The sequence below is a fragment of the Sardina pilchardus genome, chromosome 18, assembly GCF_963854185.1.
Source record: "Sardina pilchardus chromosome 18, fSarPil1.1, whole genome shotgun sequence".
In the NCBI taxonomy this organism is placed as follows: Eukaryota; Metazoa; Chordata; class Actinopteri; order Clupeiformes; family Clupeidae; genus Sardina; species Sardina pilchardus.
The window spans coordinates 32,542,228-32,559,540 of record NC_085011.1 but is presented as its reverse complement, the minus strand read 5'-3'; the positions used below and the strand labels follow the sequence as shown (position 1 = coordinate 32,559,540).

Here is a 17,313-nt window from a genome sequence, read left to right as displayed (position 1 = left end):
TATTTCATTTCTTATAATTTATTGGTCGGCTATTCTACGAGACAGAACAACTCTATATCTGTTAGTGATGTCACACATCAAACAATGCTGCAGAAACGCGAAAAAAATACTTTGATATGAGTAGGCTATCATGTGATTTCCTGTTAATGATGACGTGTAGCCTATTGCACGTCGCACGATGGAAATAATTTGAAGGAATCTAGCAGCAGTCTTGTAAATAGTGACCCACAGTCTTTGCAAAATCCTAATCTGAGACTGGCCTGTGACTAGACTGTGACTAAAAACTCAATGAATTGTCTTTAGATGTGAGAGGGTCTGAGACTGTAGTCTTTCAAAAATCTTTTCCAAATCTTTGCAAAGTCTGTCAATGTAAGGTAGCCTTTAGGAATATCTCCAAAATAAGACATATCTTCTTTCAGAGACGCCGAAACCATACATGCTTTTATCTCCTCACGCCTGGATTATTGTAACAGTCTTTTCACATGCCTCACTCAAAAGTCCTTACACAGCTCAAATAGTCCAAAACTCTGCTGCCAGGCTCCTAAATAAAACTAGTCGGTATGAACACATCACTCCTGTTCTAGCATCACTTCACTGGCTCCCAATATGCTGGAGAATTGATTTTAAATTGTTGCTTGTTACATTTAAAGCTCTTCATGGCCTTTCCCCTGGTTACATTTCTGATATGCTAGTGCCCTATAGCCCTACACGAGCTAAGGTCTGCTGGCAAAGGTTTATTGACCATTCCTGAGTCACGGCTTGCAACTAAAGGGGACAGATCTTTTTCTGTGTTAGCCCCAAAGCTTTGGAATGCACTGCCTGAGCAAAGGTTAGCATGATACTGTTCCATCTTTTAAGTCCCTCCTTAAAACTCACCTGTACCGTAAAGCTTTTAAGGAGTTTATTTAAGTTTAATGTTTGTTTATGTCTTGGTTTGGTTTGTTTTTGTTTTGCCTTGTGTAGTGTTTTGATTATTGCAGTTTTTTCTGTTGTTCATTCAAAAAAAAAAAAAACTTTTTTTTTTCTTTATTCTTGCCAATGTTGTTATCGTATTATTTGTATTGTTTTTAGTCACTTCATTTTTGTGTTATTTTTTGTTCTGTTTATTATTTCATATGTAAAGCACTTTGAAACTATGTTTAGAAAAGCGCTCTATAAATAAAGATTATTATTATTATTATTATTATTATCTACAGAATGATAGGGCGGCAACCATGCCTACCACCCAGTCTCAAATTCAGCGTCCTCTCTCGCTCCTCGGGCCGAGGGAGGACGCTGAATTTGAGACTGGGTGGTAGCAGGGTGGTAGGCCTGCACAAGCTTCTACTTGGTAGGCTACCAGAGGGTACACGAGATGAAAAGGGCAATGTCGTAAAGTTAGAAATGATTAAAAAGAAAAAGAAAAAACTTAAGCACGTTATCTTTGTTCTTTGAGTTGCATAATGTTGTTCTCCACACTTTTTAGTGTAAGATCTCATAGACCTAATTAGGCTAACCGTTCAGAACTTTGCTAAGGTAGGTTCGGCCCCATCTGTGATGCATGTGGTTTGTGAGTTGTAATGACCTCTGAATTATTTCTTAAAAATAAAGAAAACGCCATGGGTCCTCCAAACGTATGTTTTATGAATAAATCATTGTCAGAAAGTCATCATAAGCACAGTCTATGACTTGGTGTAGGCCCTACAGTTGATAGGGTAGGGCTCACCTTACACTTCTCAAGGACGATAAGAACTAATACATCAGTGTTTTTAATCACAGAACGTGTGCTCTATAAACTACTTGACAAAGATGTTTATGGTAAAGACAATCCTTGTTTTTCATTTGGACCATAGCAAAATTACTCTGTACTGCATCACCACAAACAGTAGCCTACATGTCGCTAGTGATTAGGCCTAGATGTCGCCTATTTAATACATAATCCAACCAAGACATAAAAGGTAAAACAAAATCTGCAAGGTTTTGTGATGGGATTATACACTAAATTTCAAGAAGCCTACTGTTTCCTTCATGTTGTACACAACACCACAATCATTTTAAACATCCATCGACCCATCATTTTCTTGTCTTCTTTTGTTAGGGAATAACCCGGAAGTACAGCGATCTCACATGACCACTGGTTCTGCAACTGCTGCCGCCTTGGTCGAAACTCCTCAGGACGTGAGGGCTGAACACGCGGATGGACTCGAGTGATTCTGTATAATAGTCTTCGAGTGCCTGTTAAGATATTAGTGTTTATTCTTGAGATCGATTTGCAACCATGCCGGCGTACTTTCAGAGACCCGAAAACGCTCTGAAAAGAGCTAATGGTGAGTGTTGGCCTTCATAGTTGACGACGATAGCTGACGTTAGTGTTAACTTAAGCAGCATGGCGGCGTCAGCCATGTTGTAAAGTTCGGCTTTCCAGACCATATGGCATGTTCTGGCGTCGAAATCGTTGTGAATCGACGTAGAGCACGTATATCTTAAGTTTAGACATACACGGCAAAGTTCAACAGTAGCATAATGTTAATCAACAATAAATGCAATGCATGTGATTGCCTAGTCATTTTGGGTTAGTTAAATGTTAGCAAACACTAGCTAGGAAACTCAGACGCTCCTTAAGTAAATGCAATCCAATGTGTCAGATGTCGATGGAAAGGAACATTTGTCAGAGGGACATTATTTCCCACACAACACTAACGTTCTCTGAAATGACACTGGCAAGTTTTGTGAAACATAGCTGGGCGAATAATGTTATCACCGTTAGCATGCCCTGCTAATAAGTTAACAGTTCATTGAGTTCTGGTAGCTGCTAATTGTAAAAAAAACAACGTTAAGGTGAATGCATTCCGACTTTTTGGTTAACAGTACAGTTAAACTTTATACGTTATATTTGTTATTATACTTGTTATATTATACTTGTTATATAGTCTGGTTTCAGGTCACAGTATCAACCGATTAAGGGCCCAGTTATACTTGCTGCTAATGACGCGTACGCATCATGGCTGCCATGCGTATTCTGCGTTTATTTGGTGCGTAGGTATCGCACGTCGGCTATTGTGAGGCGTGCGCTAGATGCAAAAACATGGAGTATCCTACGCTTGGTCTAACAGCGAGTGTGACCATTTGTCAGAATAGCTGTCAACATTGAACATTGAAAATAAGGGAGATTTCACAGAATCCATCTCCAAAAAAAGGGAATTGTTTTTGCTCAATTCTTACCAGCAAACTTTTAAATAGCCCTGTACAGTGGGCATAATTTGGACCTACGTTGCTGCTTGTCAGGTAGTGGAAGGTGGTCTCCCATCATCGCACATCACACTTATCTACTTTACTCTTCTTGAAGTTAACTTCCCGCTACTCTTTTAGTGCCGCCCCCGTGATAGTAGCCTAAGCTACTGTCTTTATACTGCCACCTGCTTTTTGGAGGTCTTGCAAGCCACTTCACACTTCAGACACTTTTCTGAGTCAACTGAATCAGTGTAAAAATACTGGATTTTACGGGAAAATGTAAAAGCGGGAAGACGGCGAGAAAAGAGATCCAAGGAATCCCAAATTTGTGTTACAAATATGTGTGTGGCAGCCATGGCCTACTGGTTAGGGCTTTGAGCTTGTAACTGAAGGGTTGCTGCCGTTTCGATCCCCGACTAGTAGGAAAAAATGTGGGCAGGGAGTAGTTGAGCACTGCTCTCCCACGCCCTCATTCATAGCTGAAGTGGCATTGAGCAAGGCACCCTCACAAGGCCCCTCACTGCTACGGGTTAGCGTGTGTGCTTCACCTCACTGTGGGCTGTGTATGTTTCACTAATTCCACGGATTGGGATAAACACACTGAATTTCCCTCATGGGAAACCTTCACCATTCCCTGCTCAGCTTAGCTTGCAGCTGTGTTGTGTACCAAGAGCAAAAGTCATGACAAAAAGAAGTGAAGTGTATTAGTTCCACCATACCAGAATTAGTTGGATCAAAACCTCCATCTATTAGAATGGCACTTGGATTATTTCAGTCAAAGAGATAGGGGACTGTTGAACACTTGCACAAAAAAGGACTATATAAGGACCACCCTAATGTAGATTTGTCAAGGTTTTAATAAAATCTGAGGTGATGGTGCTGTGAACCTTATCTGATTTCACACGGAATGACCCAACTAGGAAATTGTATATTTACCGTATTTGGTATATTTTCCTCAAAATCATCAATCACATTAACACAGCATTTCTGCCTCCTTGATTGTAGAATTTTTGGAAGTGGGAAAGAAGCAACCAGCCTTGGATGTACTGTATGATGTCATTAAGAGCAAAAAGCACCGAACATGGCAGAAGATCCACGAGCCAATCATGCTCAAATATCTGGAGCTCTGTGTGGACCTTAGGAAGAGTCACCTGGCTAAGGAGGGGCTGTACCAGTACAAGAACATCTGTCAGCAGGTCGGCAACATATTCTCAATTTAACACATTTCCTTCTGGGCATTGGATCTGAATGTGTTATGGATACTGTAGCCACATCCACATTTTTGTTGTATTTAAATTTGATTGAAATTGCATTTTGTTTATGGTATGTGTGTGAAAATGTGCCTTAGATCTGGCAACTTGGTTAATGGTAGATACTCCTTAAAACCTAAAGATCAAATCACTGGAGTGTATTTGTCAGAATCTGTGAAACTGAGTTTGTTATTTAGTGAATTAAAGAGGCACGGGCAATACTGAGGATTAGCACAGTGATTGTCATGTGATTCAAGAAGAAGATTAATTAAATTATATTTACCTTTCTGAATAGGCACTTTTTCATTATGAATTATTTTTATATCCTAGGCCACATGTATGAGGGACATTTAAGGATTTAAGCTGTATTGTTACAGGATGGAAGTACATAACAAAACCTACATGAATTACTCCAGATTCTTTACATGAATGTGTTTAGTGGTCATTACTACTGGCTAGAGTGACTCCTCATGGTCATGTGGTCACTCATCATGGTCAATATCTTAGGTGAACATCAAGTCTCTTGAAGATGTGGTCCGGGCTTACTTGAAGTTGGCTGAAGAAAAGACGGAGACGGCCAAGGAGGAGTCTCAGCAGATGGTCTTGGACATTGAGGATTTAGACAATATTCAGACTCCTGAAAGGTATACACATGTTCTTACTCCTCTAGCCCACCCGGGATGTACTTGCATGCCAATGTGTATGTTTTCAGGCTGCTACATGTATCCCATGTCTATTTGGTGGGCCAAAGTCAGGGTTTTCACACCGAACCCGGTTCCAATATGTATCCGGCACCGAGGCAGATAATAGTAACAACATTAAATGAATGCGGACTTCGGTGCCTCATTTTGATGCCACTTAAATCACTGCATCATGCGCCAACTGTATCATCTTGCTGTGATGGCACCACATTCTATACAGTTAGCTAACATTAACACTTCAAGATATAAGCTTAAAGCAGAGGGGTGCACTGCATATAGGCTAGTGGACAGTGTTTGACAGCTTGCGTGAGCCCTTGCCATTGGCAAGTAAATTACTTTAAAGCAATGTTACAAGCTCTTGTCGATATCTAGTAAATAACTACACACAATCAAAAGACTATGATAGGACAAGAAAAGCAAAGGCTACAGTCTAACTATCTTATGTGAACTTCCGACAATTCAAATATTTTACAACATATCGTGAATGAATGGCCGTCACAAATTGATGCTAGCTGTAGCCTAGTAGATGCCATGAGTGTTTATCACAACAAACTTCCAAGATGCAGTAGGCAACTGTGCTTTCATGTTAGACGAGTGTTAAAAAAGTTGAAACGCTCAAAAGGTAGATTTGAACATTCTAGCTATGCTAACAATTAGGGGTGTAAAGATTAACCGGTAACACTTTACATTACAGATCGGTAATAAGTGGGTAATGTTATGGTAATATGTATGCAGTTTAATGGTAATAATATTTTTAAACCACATATTACAAATAATTGTGTAATTTCTAGACAATTGCTATGCAATTACCATACGACAACAATGCAAATAACTTGGATTTAAGGGTAAAATAAAATGGTAATAACTGCTGTAAATATGTACTTACCGAAGCAATAAATATTTAGGATTTACTTATTGTGACATACTATGTGACCGTTATCTGTTGTTATGATGAAATAAATGAGGTAATTTCACAATAACTATATGGTATCAGGGCTGTAAAACACTGTTTTGTCTTTTCGAAAGGTTTTCTGTACGGTGGGGAGTTGTTGAAATCCTTTCGAAAAGACAAAACCGTATTTTGCAGCCCTGATGCCATACAGTTATTGTGAAATTACCTAATTTATTTCATCATAATAACAGATAACAGGTCACATTTTACCATCAAACTAACTACTACAAAAACTTTGACCACTGTGTAATTGTGCCATAACACTTAGAAGTTGCTATGTAATTTAGTTCTTCATAGCACCATCATGTTGGTGTAATTACAGAAACATTAGGGGTGGCATGGTTCACAAAATCTATGGTTCGGTTCGTGTCACGGTTTAGGGTCACGGTTTTCAGTTCGGTACGGTTCTTGTTGTTATTTTTTCTTTTAATCTTTAACACTCCAGAATAGAGAGTGGGCAATATAGGCTATAGCCTATTGTTTGGGATATTATTGTGAATGTTGTTTTGACGATGTGCAAAATTACATTATCGAATATTTTGAAGTAGGTTACTTAGAGGGGGGAAGGGCACACTCAAAATCAAGCATCGAAACCCCATAAATTCATTAAATCAGGAGGTGTGCAACAGATGTGAGAGAAGCCATTAGGCGCGTTCAAGTTCAACTCCAAATAACCTCTTGCAGCAACGAGAGCTGCCGGTGACCGCAGGGGAGGGGATACAAACGCTGCTATGAAGTTGTACACTCTCTACTTCTCGTAGTCTAGACTTGACCATGTGACGAAACATGAGGGACGGACCCGCATGGACCTTTACGGATATGAAGAGGCATCTAAACACCTGCACATACGTCAGGGATGTAAAAGCCAATTAGGGCAAAGACCTGACGTCATGAAGGCAGGGTCTAGGCTCCGCAGCGCTCCGCAGTACCTAGAGGGCTGCTGCGCTGCTGCTCAGCAGCCGCCTTGCCACGCCTTGCTCCCGCGATATGTTGAGGCCATGTGATGCCAACTGCCGAATCGAAAACACACCCATCTAGACCATCGTGGACAGATTTTTAACCACGTGCATCTTGTGCTGCGCAGTTTTTGTGCTGCGTAGCCATCTTGAACGCGCCTACTGGCTGCAGCAGAGCAAGTCACATGATCACTAGTGGGCACGCTGTCACAAGCGCCTAATGTTTATGTTGGGCAGCTACTTTGTGGCATTGATGAGTTAACAGGTGTTTTTTCCTACACGGTTAGGCTACGTTGTTATATGGAGAGAAAACATTAGACTTTGATTATTTCAATAGTCAGTTAAAAACAAAAAACTCTTATGTAACCCATGTTGTGTAAATGGACTGAAGTTCGCTCTAAATATCTACTGTTATCGATTATGCTAACCGTTAGCATGTCTATGGGATTTCTCATAGACATTAGCCATAAGCTAACGCATTAGTTTCTATTCTGTAACTTGGAATGCTAGCCTACGTGATTGCTCTTTAGCAAAATATTGAAGGAAATAAATGTAGCCTACTCTGGTGTTCTGCTGGCGCATCTTGCAACTCCGGCCAGTCTGCACTTCTAAAGACTCCCGCGCAGTACTCAAAACTGCATACTCCTACTCTCGCGCGAAAGGGAAACGAATGGTCAAATATGGGAATCGATTGCACATGCCATGACTATCCGAACCGTAGGACCGTACGACGAACACACACTCCGAACCGTGACATGCCATCCGCACAGTTCGGAGCATTTTTCAAAAAACGTGCTACCCCTAAGAAACATTGTCACAATAAGTAAATCCTAAATATTTATTGTTTCGGCAAGTACATATTTACAGCAGTTATTACCGTTTTATTTTACCCAAATTATTTGCATTGTTGTTGTATGGTAATTGCACAGTAATTGTCTAGAAATTACGCATTAATTATTTGCAATATGTGGTTTAAAAATATTATTACCATGAAATTGCATATATATTACCATAACATTACCCACTTACTACTGATCTGTAATGTTAAGTGTTACCGATTAACCGATATGTATCGGTAATCATTCGGAACGTTCAAAATGCGAGTGCATCGGTAGGCAAACCCCTGGATCGGTTTAAATGTACTATGCATCGATTGATAAATCGATTTTAAAATGACGAATCGGAAAACTGACGTTACAAATTATGTTACTTTCAAAATCATGAGACTGACCCTGATTTGCTAACACACCAGAGCGTCTAGTCTTCTCCAATGAGGGTAAGTAGCGTCACTGCTACAGTGGCAAGTGGAAACAAACTAGTTGTGGAGTTTAGTGAAACGCAGATAACGCTGACCTTAACGTGTGTTGCAGTATCCTGAACAAAGTCATATTCAGTCGTAAGCACAAGCCTTAAAGGAATAGTTTCTGAATTTTGGACATAGGACCTCATTTCCAACTTTACCGAGGTGAAGGTAGGTGGAGACCGTTTTTATCACGTTTAACCCCTTCCTTCAGTTGCAGCGTTCCCCTTTGCTAACGCTGGTTCTGAGCTAACGCATTTCAACGGTAACATCCAAAACTTACCAAAACCGTCTTACTCACTCCACAGCACACCCGAGACAAGTCAATTAAAACGTCAGACTATCGATATACATGTCCGTGTTGATAGAATAATTTTAGAAATAAAACTAACCTTGCAACTCAATGATTTATTACATTTTGAGGGACTAGTTTCTCAATATCAATCCGCCACACAAAGTAGGCTATTGCAATGCGATGCAAGGTTAGTTTTTATTTCTAACATTGTTAAATCAACACAGGCATGTGCATCGATAGTCTGACGTTATAATTTATTTGTTTCGGGTGTTCTGTGGAGTGTTTTCAGTGGCAGGCTGGATGTTACCGTTGACTTGCGTTATCTCGGCACCAGGTTAGCATGAGATGAACGCTGCAACTCAAGGAAGGGCAGAAATTCACTGACCTAAATTATATCACCCCGACTAAGTTGGAAATGAGGTCCTATGTCCAAAATTCCGAACTATTCCTTTAAACCTAGCTTATAGGCTACAACAAAACACCCCTTGTCAGCCTCCTGCATTCCCCTTTCCGCGGGTGTCTCCCCAATGCTTCGGTGCCTTACTGTATGTTCGGTGCACGTCTGAAAGTTGACTGAGGAGAGAGGGTATTGCTTACCTGTCATTGTTGATGTGTTGAACGCGCTTCTCACAACGTGTGTTAGTAGCCTCCTTATTTATGAAAGGTAATCCAGACAGACACACTTTCCCAAGAGCTACAGCTACATCACATAGTTTTAAACTATTGTGATTTGTTCAGCAGCTAAGTAGGCTATAGGGTGATATGAATGTATCTCTATTAATTGGCCGAGTGATTTTGTTTAGAGGCATTTGGCCACGTTCTTATTATCAAACTGTTGTCTTTCAATCCAGTCAATCAAGTCTTTTGGAAAAATGTAACTAATGACATGCAATTGACATGCAATCTCATGCCATTTAAAGTAGCAAATAAAAAGAGAAAAATCTGCAGTAAATAATGGAAAATAAAATGAGATTAAGAACTACATTGCATTTTGGGGCCTATTACTGCATCGTATTGAATCGTGCTGTATTAAACCGCATCGTCTTTGAATCATATCGTAGCTTTATGAATCGATACGAATTCACACCCCTACTAACAATGCATGCTTTAGAGTTGCACACACAGGCAAGGGCATGCATAATTGTATCTAATGGGGCTGACAGTGAATAAGCTTTGAATAAGAAGGTGAATTTCCCAAAATGTTGTCATGTTCCTTTTAAGTCACAGTTTTGGTCTGATCATGTGTGGGTTGTTAATTGGTGAAGGATAATTTAAGAATGACCAATATGGAAGTTTTCACTTATTAAAAATGAATGCATTACACTGGTTCTCTTTTCTGAGCATCGTGGAATGTATGAAGTCAACAACCAAAAGCAACCATTTCTAAAGGTTTATTTTTTTATTGTAGTGTATTGCTGAGTGCTGTGAGCGGAGAGGATACACAGGATCGTACCGACCGACTCTTACTCACCCCTTGGGTCAAGTTTCTTTGGGAGTCTTACCGTCAGTGCTTGGACCTACTGCGGAATAACTCCAAAGTGGAACGCCTCTACCATGATATTGCCCAGCAAGGTCAGTCCTTTCAAATCCCTTAGGGTTTCCAACTTAAAAATGTGAATATGTAAAATGGACACGCATGTATTAGTATGAAGAGAGCTTGAATTGCACCTACCGGTAATTGAGCCAGATATGTCTTAATGCTTTGACCCTATGATTTGTTGTAGTCAGACTTTTAGCTGTAAACATGACGTTTTGAAATGTCTGTTTCACTGATTCCACTGTTCATTACTTTGTAGCTTTCAAGTTTTGCCTTCAGTACACTCGGAAGGCAGAATTTCGCAAGCTCTGTGACAATCTGCGCATGCATTTGGGCCAAATTCAAAGACACCACAACCAGAGCACTGCCATCAATTTGAACAATCCTGAAAGCCAGTCAATGCACCTGGAGACGCGTTTGGTTCAACTGGACAGTGCCATTAGCATGGAACTCTGGCAGGTATAAACTTTGTTCATTCAGTAAAGATTCAAGTATTTGTATAATAACTAGGATGTGCACATGCTATACTACACTCTACACTTGCACATGCTATACAAATGAATTGCCCATTATCAGCAACCATTCATCCAATGCTAACTGAGAAGACATTGGAGAACCCTTTTTCAATTATATAAGGACATGATGTGATATGAAAACTGCTGCCCTGGTCTCTGCTGATATTCTGTCTGTAATGTGGTGGAGTGGAAATTCCCTCTGTTAGCCTAGCTAAGTATAGCTCATTGAGGTGGGCAGAACCAACTAGCCTATAGCTCCCCAAAGTGACAAAAGAACTCTGCAACACAAATGTAGAATTGTCAACTAGTAGAAAGGAAACTGAATAAACACTTAAAACGGGTGTCTGACAATGAAACAGATGTCTAAGGGTTCAAGTGCATTTATTGCATATGAAGCTTGGTCGATTAATTTGACCCATCTATATTTATGTATGTTGTCTTTTGCAGGAAGCCTTTAAGGCTGTAGAAGATATCCATGGCCTTTTTGCCCTGTCTAAAAAGCCCCCTAAGCCTCAACTCATGGCCAACTACTATAACAAGGTGTCCACTGTATTCTGGAAATCTGGCAACGCGCTTTTTCATGCCAGCACTTTGCACCGTCTGTATCATCTTTCAAGGGAGATGCGCAAGAACCTCACACAGGATGAGATGCAAAGGTAAAATCCATATTCATGATCCGTAATCTACATTGGCTTGGGTCCAGTAATACCCAGCTGAGAGAAAATAAAAGTTGTCTGGTAACCCTAATCACAATGGCCCCTTAATCATTACGCCACTCTATTACACTTAGATTTGATGAAATGCTGTTGGGAGATCTTATGTCTCTATCCATCTTAATCTTTCCAATTGTCCTGATAGATGATTATGGATGACAGTCATGTTTTGCTTATCGTCTGTTGTAAACATTGATTGTTCCTTTACCTTAGAATGTCTACCAGAGTTCTCCTGGCCACCCTGTCTATTCCCATTACACCTGAGAGGACTGATATTGCACGATTGCTGGATATGGATGGAATTATAGTGGAGAAACACAGACGACTTGCCACACTTTTAGGCCTCCAGTCCCCTCCCACCCGCCAGAGTCTCATCAACGACATGGTGAATATTATTTAACCACAGCGACGGTGAGGCTTTTTAAGGGTATTCTGACTTTTTATATATATATATTTTTCTTTTTCCCTCCCAGGTGAGGTTTAATCTTCTGCAGTATATCGTACCAGAAGTCAAAGAGCTGTACAACTGGCTAGAAGTGGACTTCCATCCACTGAAACTTTGTGGAAGGGTAACTAAGGTAAGTGATCTTCATTACAAATGTGATGCCCAATGGTGGTGGTGCTGCCATGTCATGTTTATGGAATTGCACGGTCAGTTAAAAAAGTGTCAGGAAAGTCTCTGACAGCTTTTTGTCTGAGCCTATTTTGCCTGATGTTGTTTCACCTGACAGTCAGGTGTATCAGATATCAGATGGAAAGGCATCAGGTCGTCAGGTCTAACGAATATCAGAAATTTCTGTATACAGAATGCATCATCATCTCATCTTCCATTTAGTGTGGTGGAGTTTTTAAAGACCATGGCCCTCATTTATCAACAGAGCGTAGAGACCAGCGTATATCTGAGCGCAGAAATCATCTTACGACGGGGCTCACGTGTGATTCATCAAACTTTCGTATCACTCCAATTCCAGCGTAAGAATAAACGTGTGTTGATAAATGTGGCGGCTGGAAACAAGCGTGATTTAAATTAGGGGTCGACCAATTATCGGCCGGGCCGATTATTATGGTCGATATTTAGCATTTTTATAATAATCGGTATCGGTCATATTTTCCACCGATAAGCCGATATTGAAATGAATAAAGAATGAGACGCACTACTTTGTCTGTAAAGCGCCTCTCACTCCCTGCATTTGACATTCTGTGGTCGAGAGCACTGTCCCGCCCCCTACACCATCTGATTTGTTAGTCATGACGAATCCAGCCATCAGGATGAAGACTGAATGTGAGTTTTGACTTCTCGGCAGGCTAGATAGGTAGATACTTGCTTTGACTGCGCATGGAGGTTTTCAACGGTAGCCTACATTACTTTCGAAAGTAAGGTAACATTGCTCAAGTTGCAATAAATCACATCTCTACACTGAAGTTGCAAAAACACTTTGATCCGGTTCCATAGTAAAGCGCTCACTTCCTCCATCTAGCTAATTCACGAGTGATGTAGGCTAGGCCTACGTTAGTGATGTTTACTAGTTAACCTATCTTAGACTGACACCTAGGCTATCAAGGCTCTAGCTGTAGGATAACTACTGAAACGTAATCCAAACTCTCGCCATTTGGAAAATGTTACGTCAAGTTAAGAAGTCTAACAATTTGGGAGTGACGTTTGGGAGTAACGGCAGGATAGCCGAACAGACGTTCGATAACAGACGAGTCCCAGTGCGATAGCGAACGTTAAGGACTGGCAGTCAGAAAAGACTACAGGCAGGCACCCAGGACCAGCCGTAGTAAATTTGACCTGACTAAATCTCGGTCCAAGCTGACTACCGCGCCTTTTAGGCCCACAAATGTGTATCTTAAATGATTATTACTGTGGACACAGATTGTATGCTTAGCCTATTAATTTTAAAACTGCTTCGTTAAAGTACAACACTTGGATAATCACACGTGTCGTTTAAGTACAACACTTAGATAATCACATGTGCACCTCTCTCCCTTTCTCGTGCACAGACACAGACACACACTATGGCAAAGCATCATTGACAGATCCCTTAACAAGCACACTACCCTGTAGTTAATTCAGCTCTTGGATTAATATGATAGCCTACACATGATCTACACTGCAAGTTTATATAGAGTAACAAAAGAAGAAAGATACATTTGCATAATGAAATGCTTTTGAATTATTATTATTATTATTTTTTTTACATTTTATCTACCCCCTTTTTCGACAACTGAAATATCACGCCCCTATATTATGCTTGTTTTAATGGCCTCGCCCCTAGAATTTACGACATGAAGGTGCATTATACGTCCAAAAGAAATCATTAGTGATCTTGAGCCATAGTGACGTCCAGCTGAACCTTGTTAATTTTGACAGCGTACGCCTGTTTTACGCCTGTTTTTGGTCGTACGCACGTTTCATAAATGAGGGCCCATGTGATTTGGTGTGGCAACATGACAACCAAGATTTATTGCAGGAGGGTTGTATGGGGCAAGATGCTCATTTGAGCATTCATGTACATGAGTGGACCGCTCGATTATTTTTGGCGGGGGCATTTACATATCTTGTGTTTCTTAGGTGTTAAACTGGATAAAGGACCAAGCAGAGAAAGAGTGTGATCTTCAACAGTATGTACCCCACCTACAGAGCAATACCATCCTTAGACTTTTACAACAGGTGAGTCTTTTATTCCTTTCCTGTGTCATTTTTCCTGATATTTAGAACTAAACATTAGATCAATAGATTTGACCATTTTAAGCTTGACCTACTACTTTCTTAGTGTTGAAGGACAGGTGGGGCTTGAAAATGCACCCTTGATCAAAGTGGGGAATGAAAGAAAAAGTTTGAGACTAAGATGTATAGAAAGCTAGGAAACAGATGTGTACAGAGCTGATTTTATTTTATTTTGAAGTGCATTTTATGAGCACCATTAATGGTATCTAGAATTACAAAAAGTATTTGTTTTGGAACAGTGTCTCGCCTTAATGTTCATAATGTTCTTGAATTTCCCCTTGGGGATCAAAGTATCTATCTATCTATCTATCTATCTATCTATCTATCTCTCGATCTCTATCTATCTATCTCTCTATCTCTCTATCTCTCTATCTCTCTATCTATCTATCTCATTCTATTCTGACATTCTCCTTTATGGTTTATTAGGTTGCTCAGATCTACCAGAGCATCGAGTTCAATCGTCTTGCCTCTCTTGTGCCATTTGTGGATGCCTTTCAGCTAGAGCGTTCAATTGTGGACGCTGCTAGACACTGCGATCTACAGGTATGACAGTAATGGTATTTTTGAGAGAAAATGGGTGTAAATGCCTTGGGATCCACAGTACACACTTTGGCCCATGGTTTCACAACATATCTCTTCAGATGTCCCTACATGTACTTAATACAATATAATTGATGGTAAGGTTGAACTGTTTTTTTTTATTATTATTTTGTTCTGTTTTGTTAGGTGCGCATTGATCACACCTCTCGTACTCTAAGTTTTGGGTCGGATCTGAACTATTCCACAAAAGAAGATGCGCCTGTTGGCCCCTTCCTCCAGAACATGCCCTCAGAGCAGATTAGGAATCAGCTCACTGCTATGTCTTCCTCTCTTGCTAAGGCTATCCAAGTCATCAGGCCAGCCTCCATACTGGTAAGAATATGTTGAGCTGTATATGCATACATGTGTTTCTTCAAGCGTGATAAAAAGCTTAGATATATTATTGATCCTGAATAAGTTGCAGAACTTTCTTCACTGCTCATTACTCTTTTCTTCTCACTATTCGTCTTGACTGTTTTTGTCTCTGTCAGATTGCATATTTTCAAATGTGTTGTACGTCTACCTTGAATATATTTGTAAGTCAGAGTGAAAAATGCTATTTTCTGGCAGCAAGAACGAGAGGAGCAGAGTCAACAAGCCATTGCAGCTTATCTGAAGAATGGTCGCAAAGAGCACCAGCGCATCCTGGCCCGCAGGCAAACCATTGAGGAGCGCAAGGAGCGTTTAGAGAGTCTCAACATTCAGCGTGAGAAGGAGGAGCTTGAGCAACGGGAGGCTGAAATGCAAAAGGTGCGCAAAGCAGAAGAAGAGCGTCTACGGTTGGAGGCCAAAGAACGGGAGAAGGAGCGCATAATGCAGGAGCATGAGCAGATCAAGAAGAAGACTGTACGAGAACGCCTGGAACAAATCAAGAAGACTGAACTGGGGGCCAAGGCCTTTAAAGACATTGACATCGAGGTATGTGAAGTTCATTTTTACACTTTTAAAAATACCCAGATTTTGGCTCCTTAACCTGGTTCTTGTAGATATCTGGTTATGACTTCACTTCAGACATCACAAAAGTGGTCTTAAGTGTTAAAGGTATACTATGCAACGTTTTTCAGTTAATCAATTCGTTCCATACTGTTATATATGATTAAATGGGTCATTACCGGTCGAAAGGTGTTTTTTTTGGCCGCCCTAGTGGTCTGTAGCGGTAAAACCACACTTGCAACTTCAGGAGACACCGGGCACGCACCCATGCTTTACTCCAGGAAGTGTCATGTAAAGTCTCATGAAAAGGCACGGCAGACTGACCGATTGAGGAGTTTTGTCAAATATACACGCTAAAGCTGTAGGGGAAGCTCTGCAGAGAAATATGCAAGCATAAAACGAGCGAAAATGAAAAGTGAAAGTGAAACCGGCGATGAAATCGCCAATCCTGCATAGTATACCTTTAAGTTAAAAAGGTTAGCACATGGGGAGCGTTGTGGTGCAGCAGTCTACAGCGCTCATACCACATACGCGTCCGAGTGCCCACGGGGACCCAGGTTCGAGTACGGCCTGTGGTCATTTCCCGATCCCACCCCATCTCTCTCTCCCATTTACTTCCTGTCTCACCCTTCACTGTCCTATACAAATAAAGGCAAAAAAGCCTAGCACAGGGGGCAGCCGTGGCCTACTGGTTAGGGCTTCGGACTTGGAACCGGAGGGTTGCCGGTTCGAGCCACGGCTGAAGTGCCCTTGAGCAAGGCACCTAACCCCTCACTGCTCCACGAGCGCCGCTGGTTGGGCAGGCAGCTCACTGCTCTGGGTTAATGTGTGGTTCACCTCACTGTGTGTTCACTGTGTGCTATGTGTGTTCACTAATTCGGTTAAATTGGGTTAAATGCAGAGAAACGAATTTCCCTCACGGGAATAGTAAGTATATAAAAGTATATATTCTATTCTATTCTATTCTATTCTAACATTGCAACAATAAGTTGCACCAATCAGACAATTCTCCCCTTCACGTGTAAATTGTGAGTTACACACCTCTGTGTTGCGCGAATTCTCCCATTCCTGGTTCTGTCACACCCACAGCGCGCAAGTTCGAAATCAAGGCAGCCTTATGAAAGAGCTGTGATTTATTTAATAAAGAAACAGACTGATCCACCACCTTAGTTTAGGTTGATATGAAATTGTGGAACATGGACTTTCTCATTGACCTTCTGAATGCCATTGAAATCCAGAAAGAACACAAACCAGTCTTTAATTTTGAAAACATAAGCATAATGAACTGGGTAGAGAACAGCCTACAGTAAAATGGTGTCTTCACGAAATGTCACCTTTGCTTTGAGGTTGGTTTGTTAAGAGTCAAGACGTACTTGAGGTGTGTCGATTCACAATTTAAAAGTTTTAAGAGAACGTTTCAATGGCATAATATAAATGTACGCTAACGATTTTACAGTTTGCGAGGAACGCTACTGTACTTGTAGGCTTAAACCAGTGGCGGCTGGTGGTTTTAGAATTACCGGAGGAAGGTGTGCGCGCGGGGGGTGCTCTTTCAGAGAGGGAAGTTGTTAAGTGGTTATGGATATGATTTAAAGTAAACTGGAATTAATAGATAAAATTATTTGTACCCCAGCTTGTTAC

General features: G+C 40.8%; 1 protein-coding gene across 1 annotated transcript in view; it reads left to right on the top strand.

Moving 5' to 3' along the window:
- The first annotated feature begins 2,119 nt into the window (after nucleotides 1-2,119).
- eif3s10 (eukaryotic translation initiation factor 3, subunit 10 (theta)) overlaps nucleotides 2,120-17,313 on the top strand; it is a 35,851-nt gene continuing 20,657 nt past the window's right edge. The window contains exons 1-12 of the mRNA XM_062520270.1: nucleotides 2,120-2,306; nucleotides 4,216-4,406; nucleotides 4,968-5,104; nucleotides 10,073-10,236; nucleotides 10,461-10,660; nucleotides 11,164-11,372; nucleotides 11,643-11,814; nucleotides 11,903-12,007; nucleotides 14,005-14,103; nucleotides 14,587-14,703; nucleotides 14,887-15,072; nucleotides 15,310-15,657. Of these exons, the coding sequence (XP_062376254.1) occupies nucleotides 2,258-2,306; nucleotides 4,216-4,406; nucleotides 4,968-5,104; nucleotides 10,073-10,236; nucleotides 10,461-10,660; nucleotides 11,164-11,372; nucleotides 11,643-11,814; nucleotides 11,903-12,007; nucleotides 14,005-14,103; nucleotides 14,587-14,703; nucleotides 14,887-15,072; nucleotides 15,310-15,657 (1,977 nt within the window). The 5' untranslated portion in view covers nucleotides 2,120-2,257. The remainder of the gene's footprint in view (nucleotides 2,307-4,215; nucleotides 4,407-4,967; nucleotides 5,105-10,072; nucleotides 10,237-10,460; nucleotides 10,661-11,163; nucleotides 11,373-11,642; nucleotides 11,815-11,902; nucleotides 12,008-14,004; nucleotides 14,104-14,586; nucleotides 14,704-14,886; nucleotides 15,073-15,309; nucleotides 15,658-17,313) is intronic.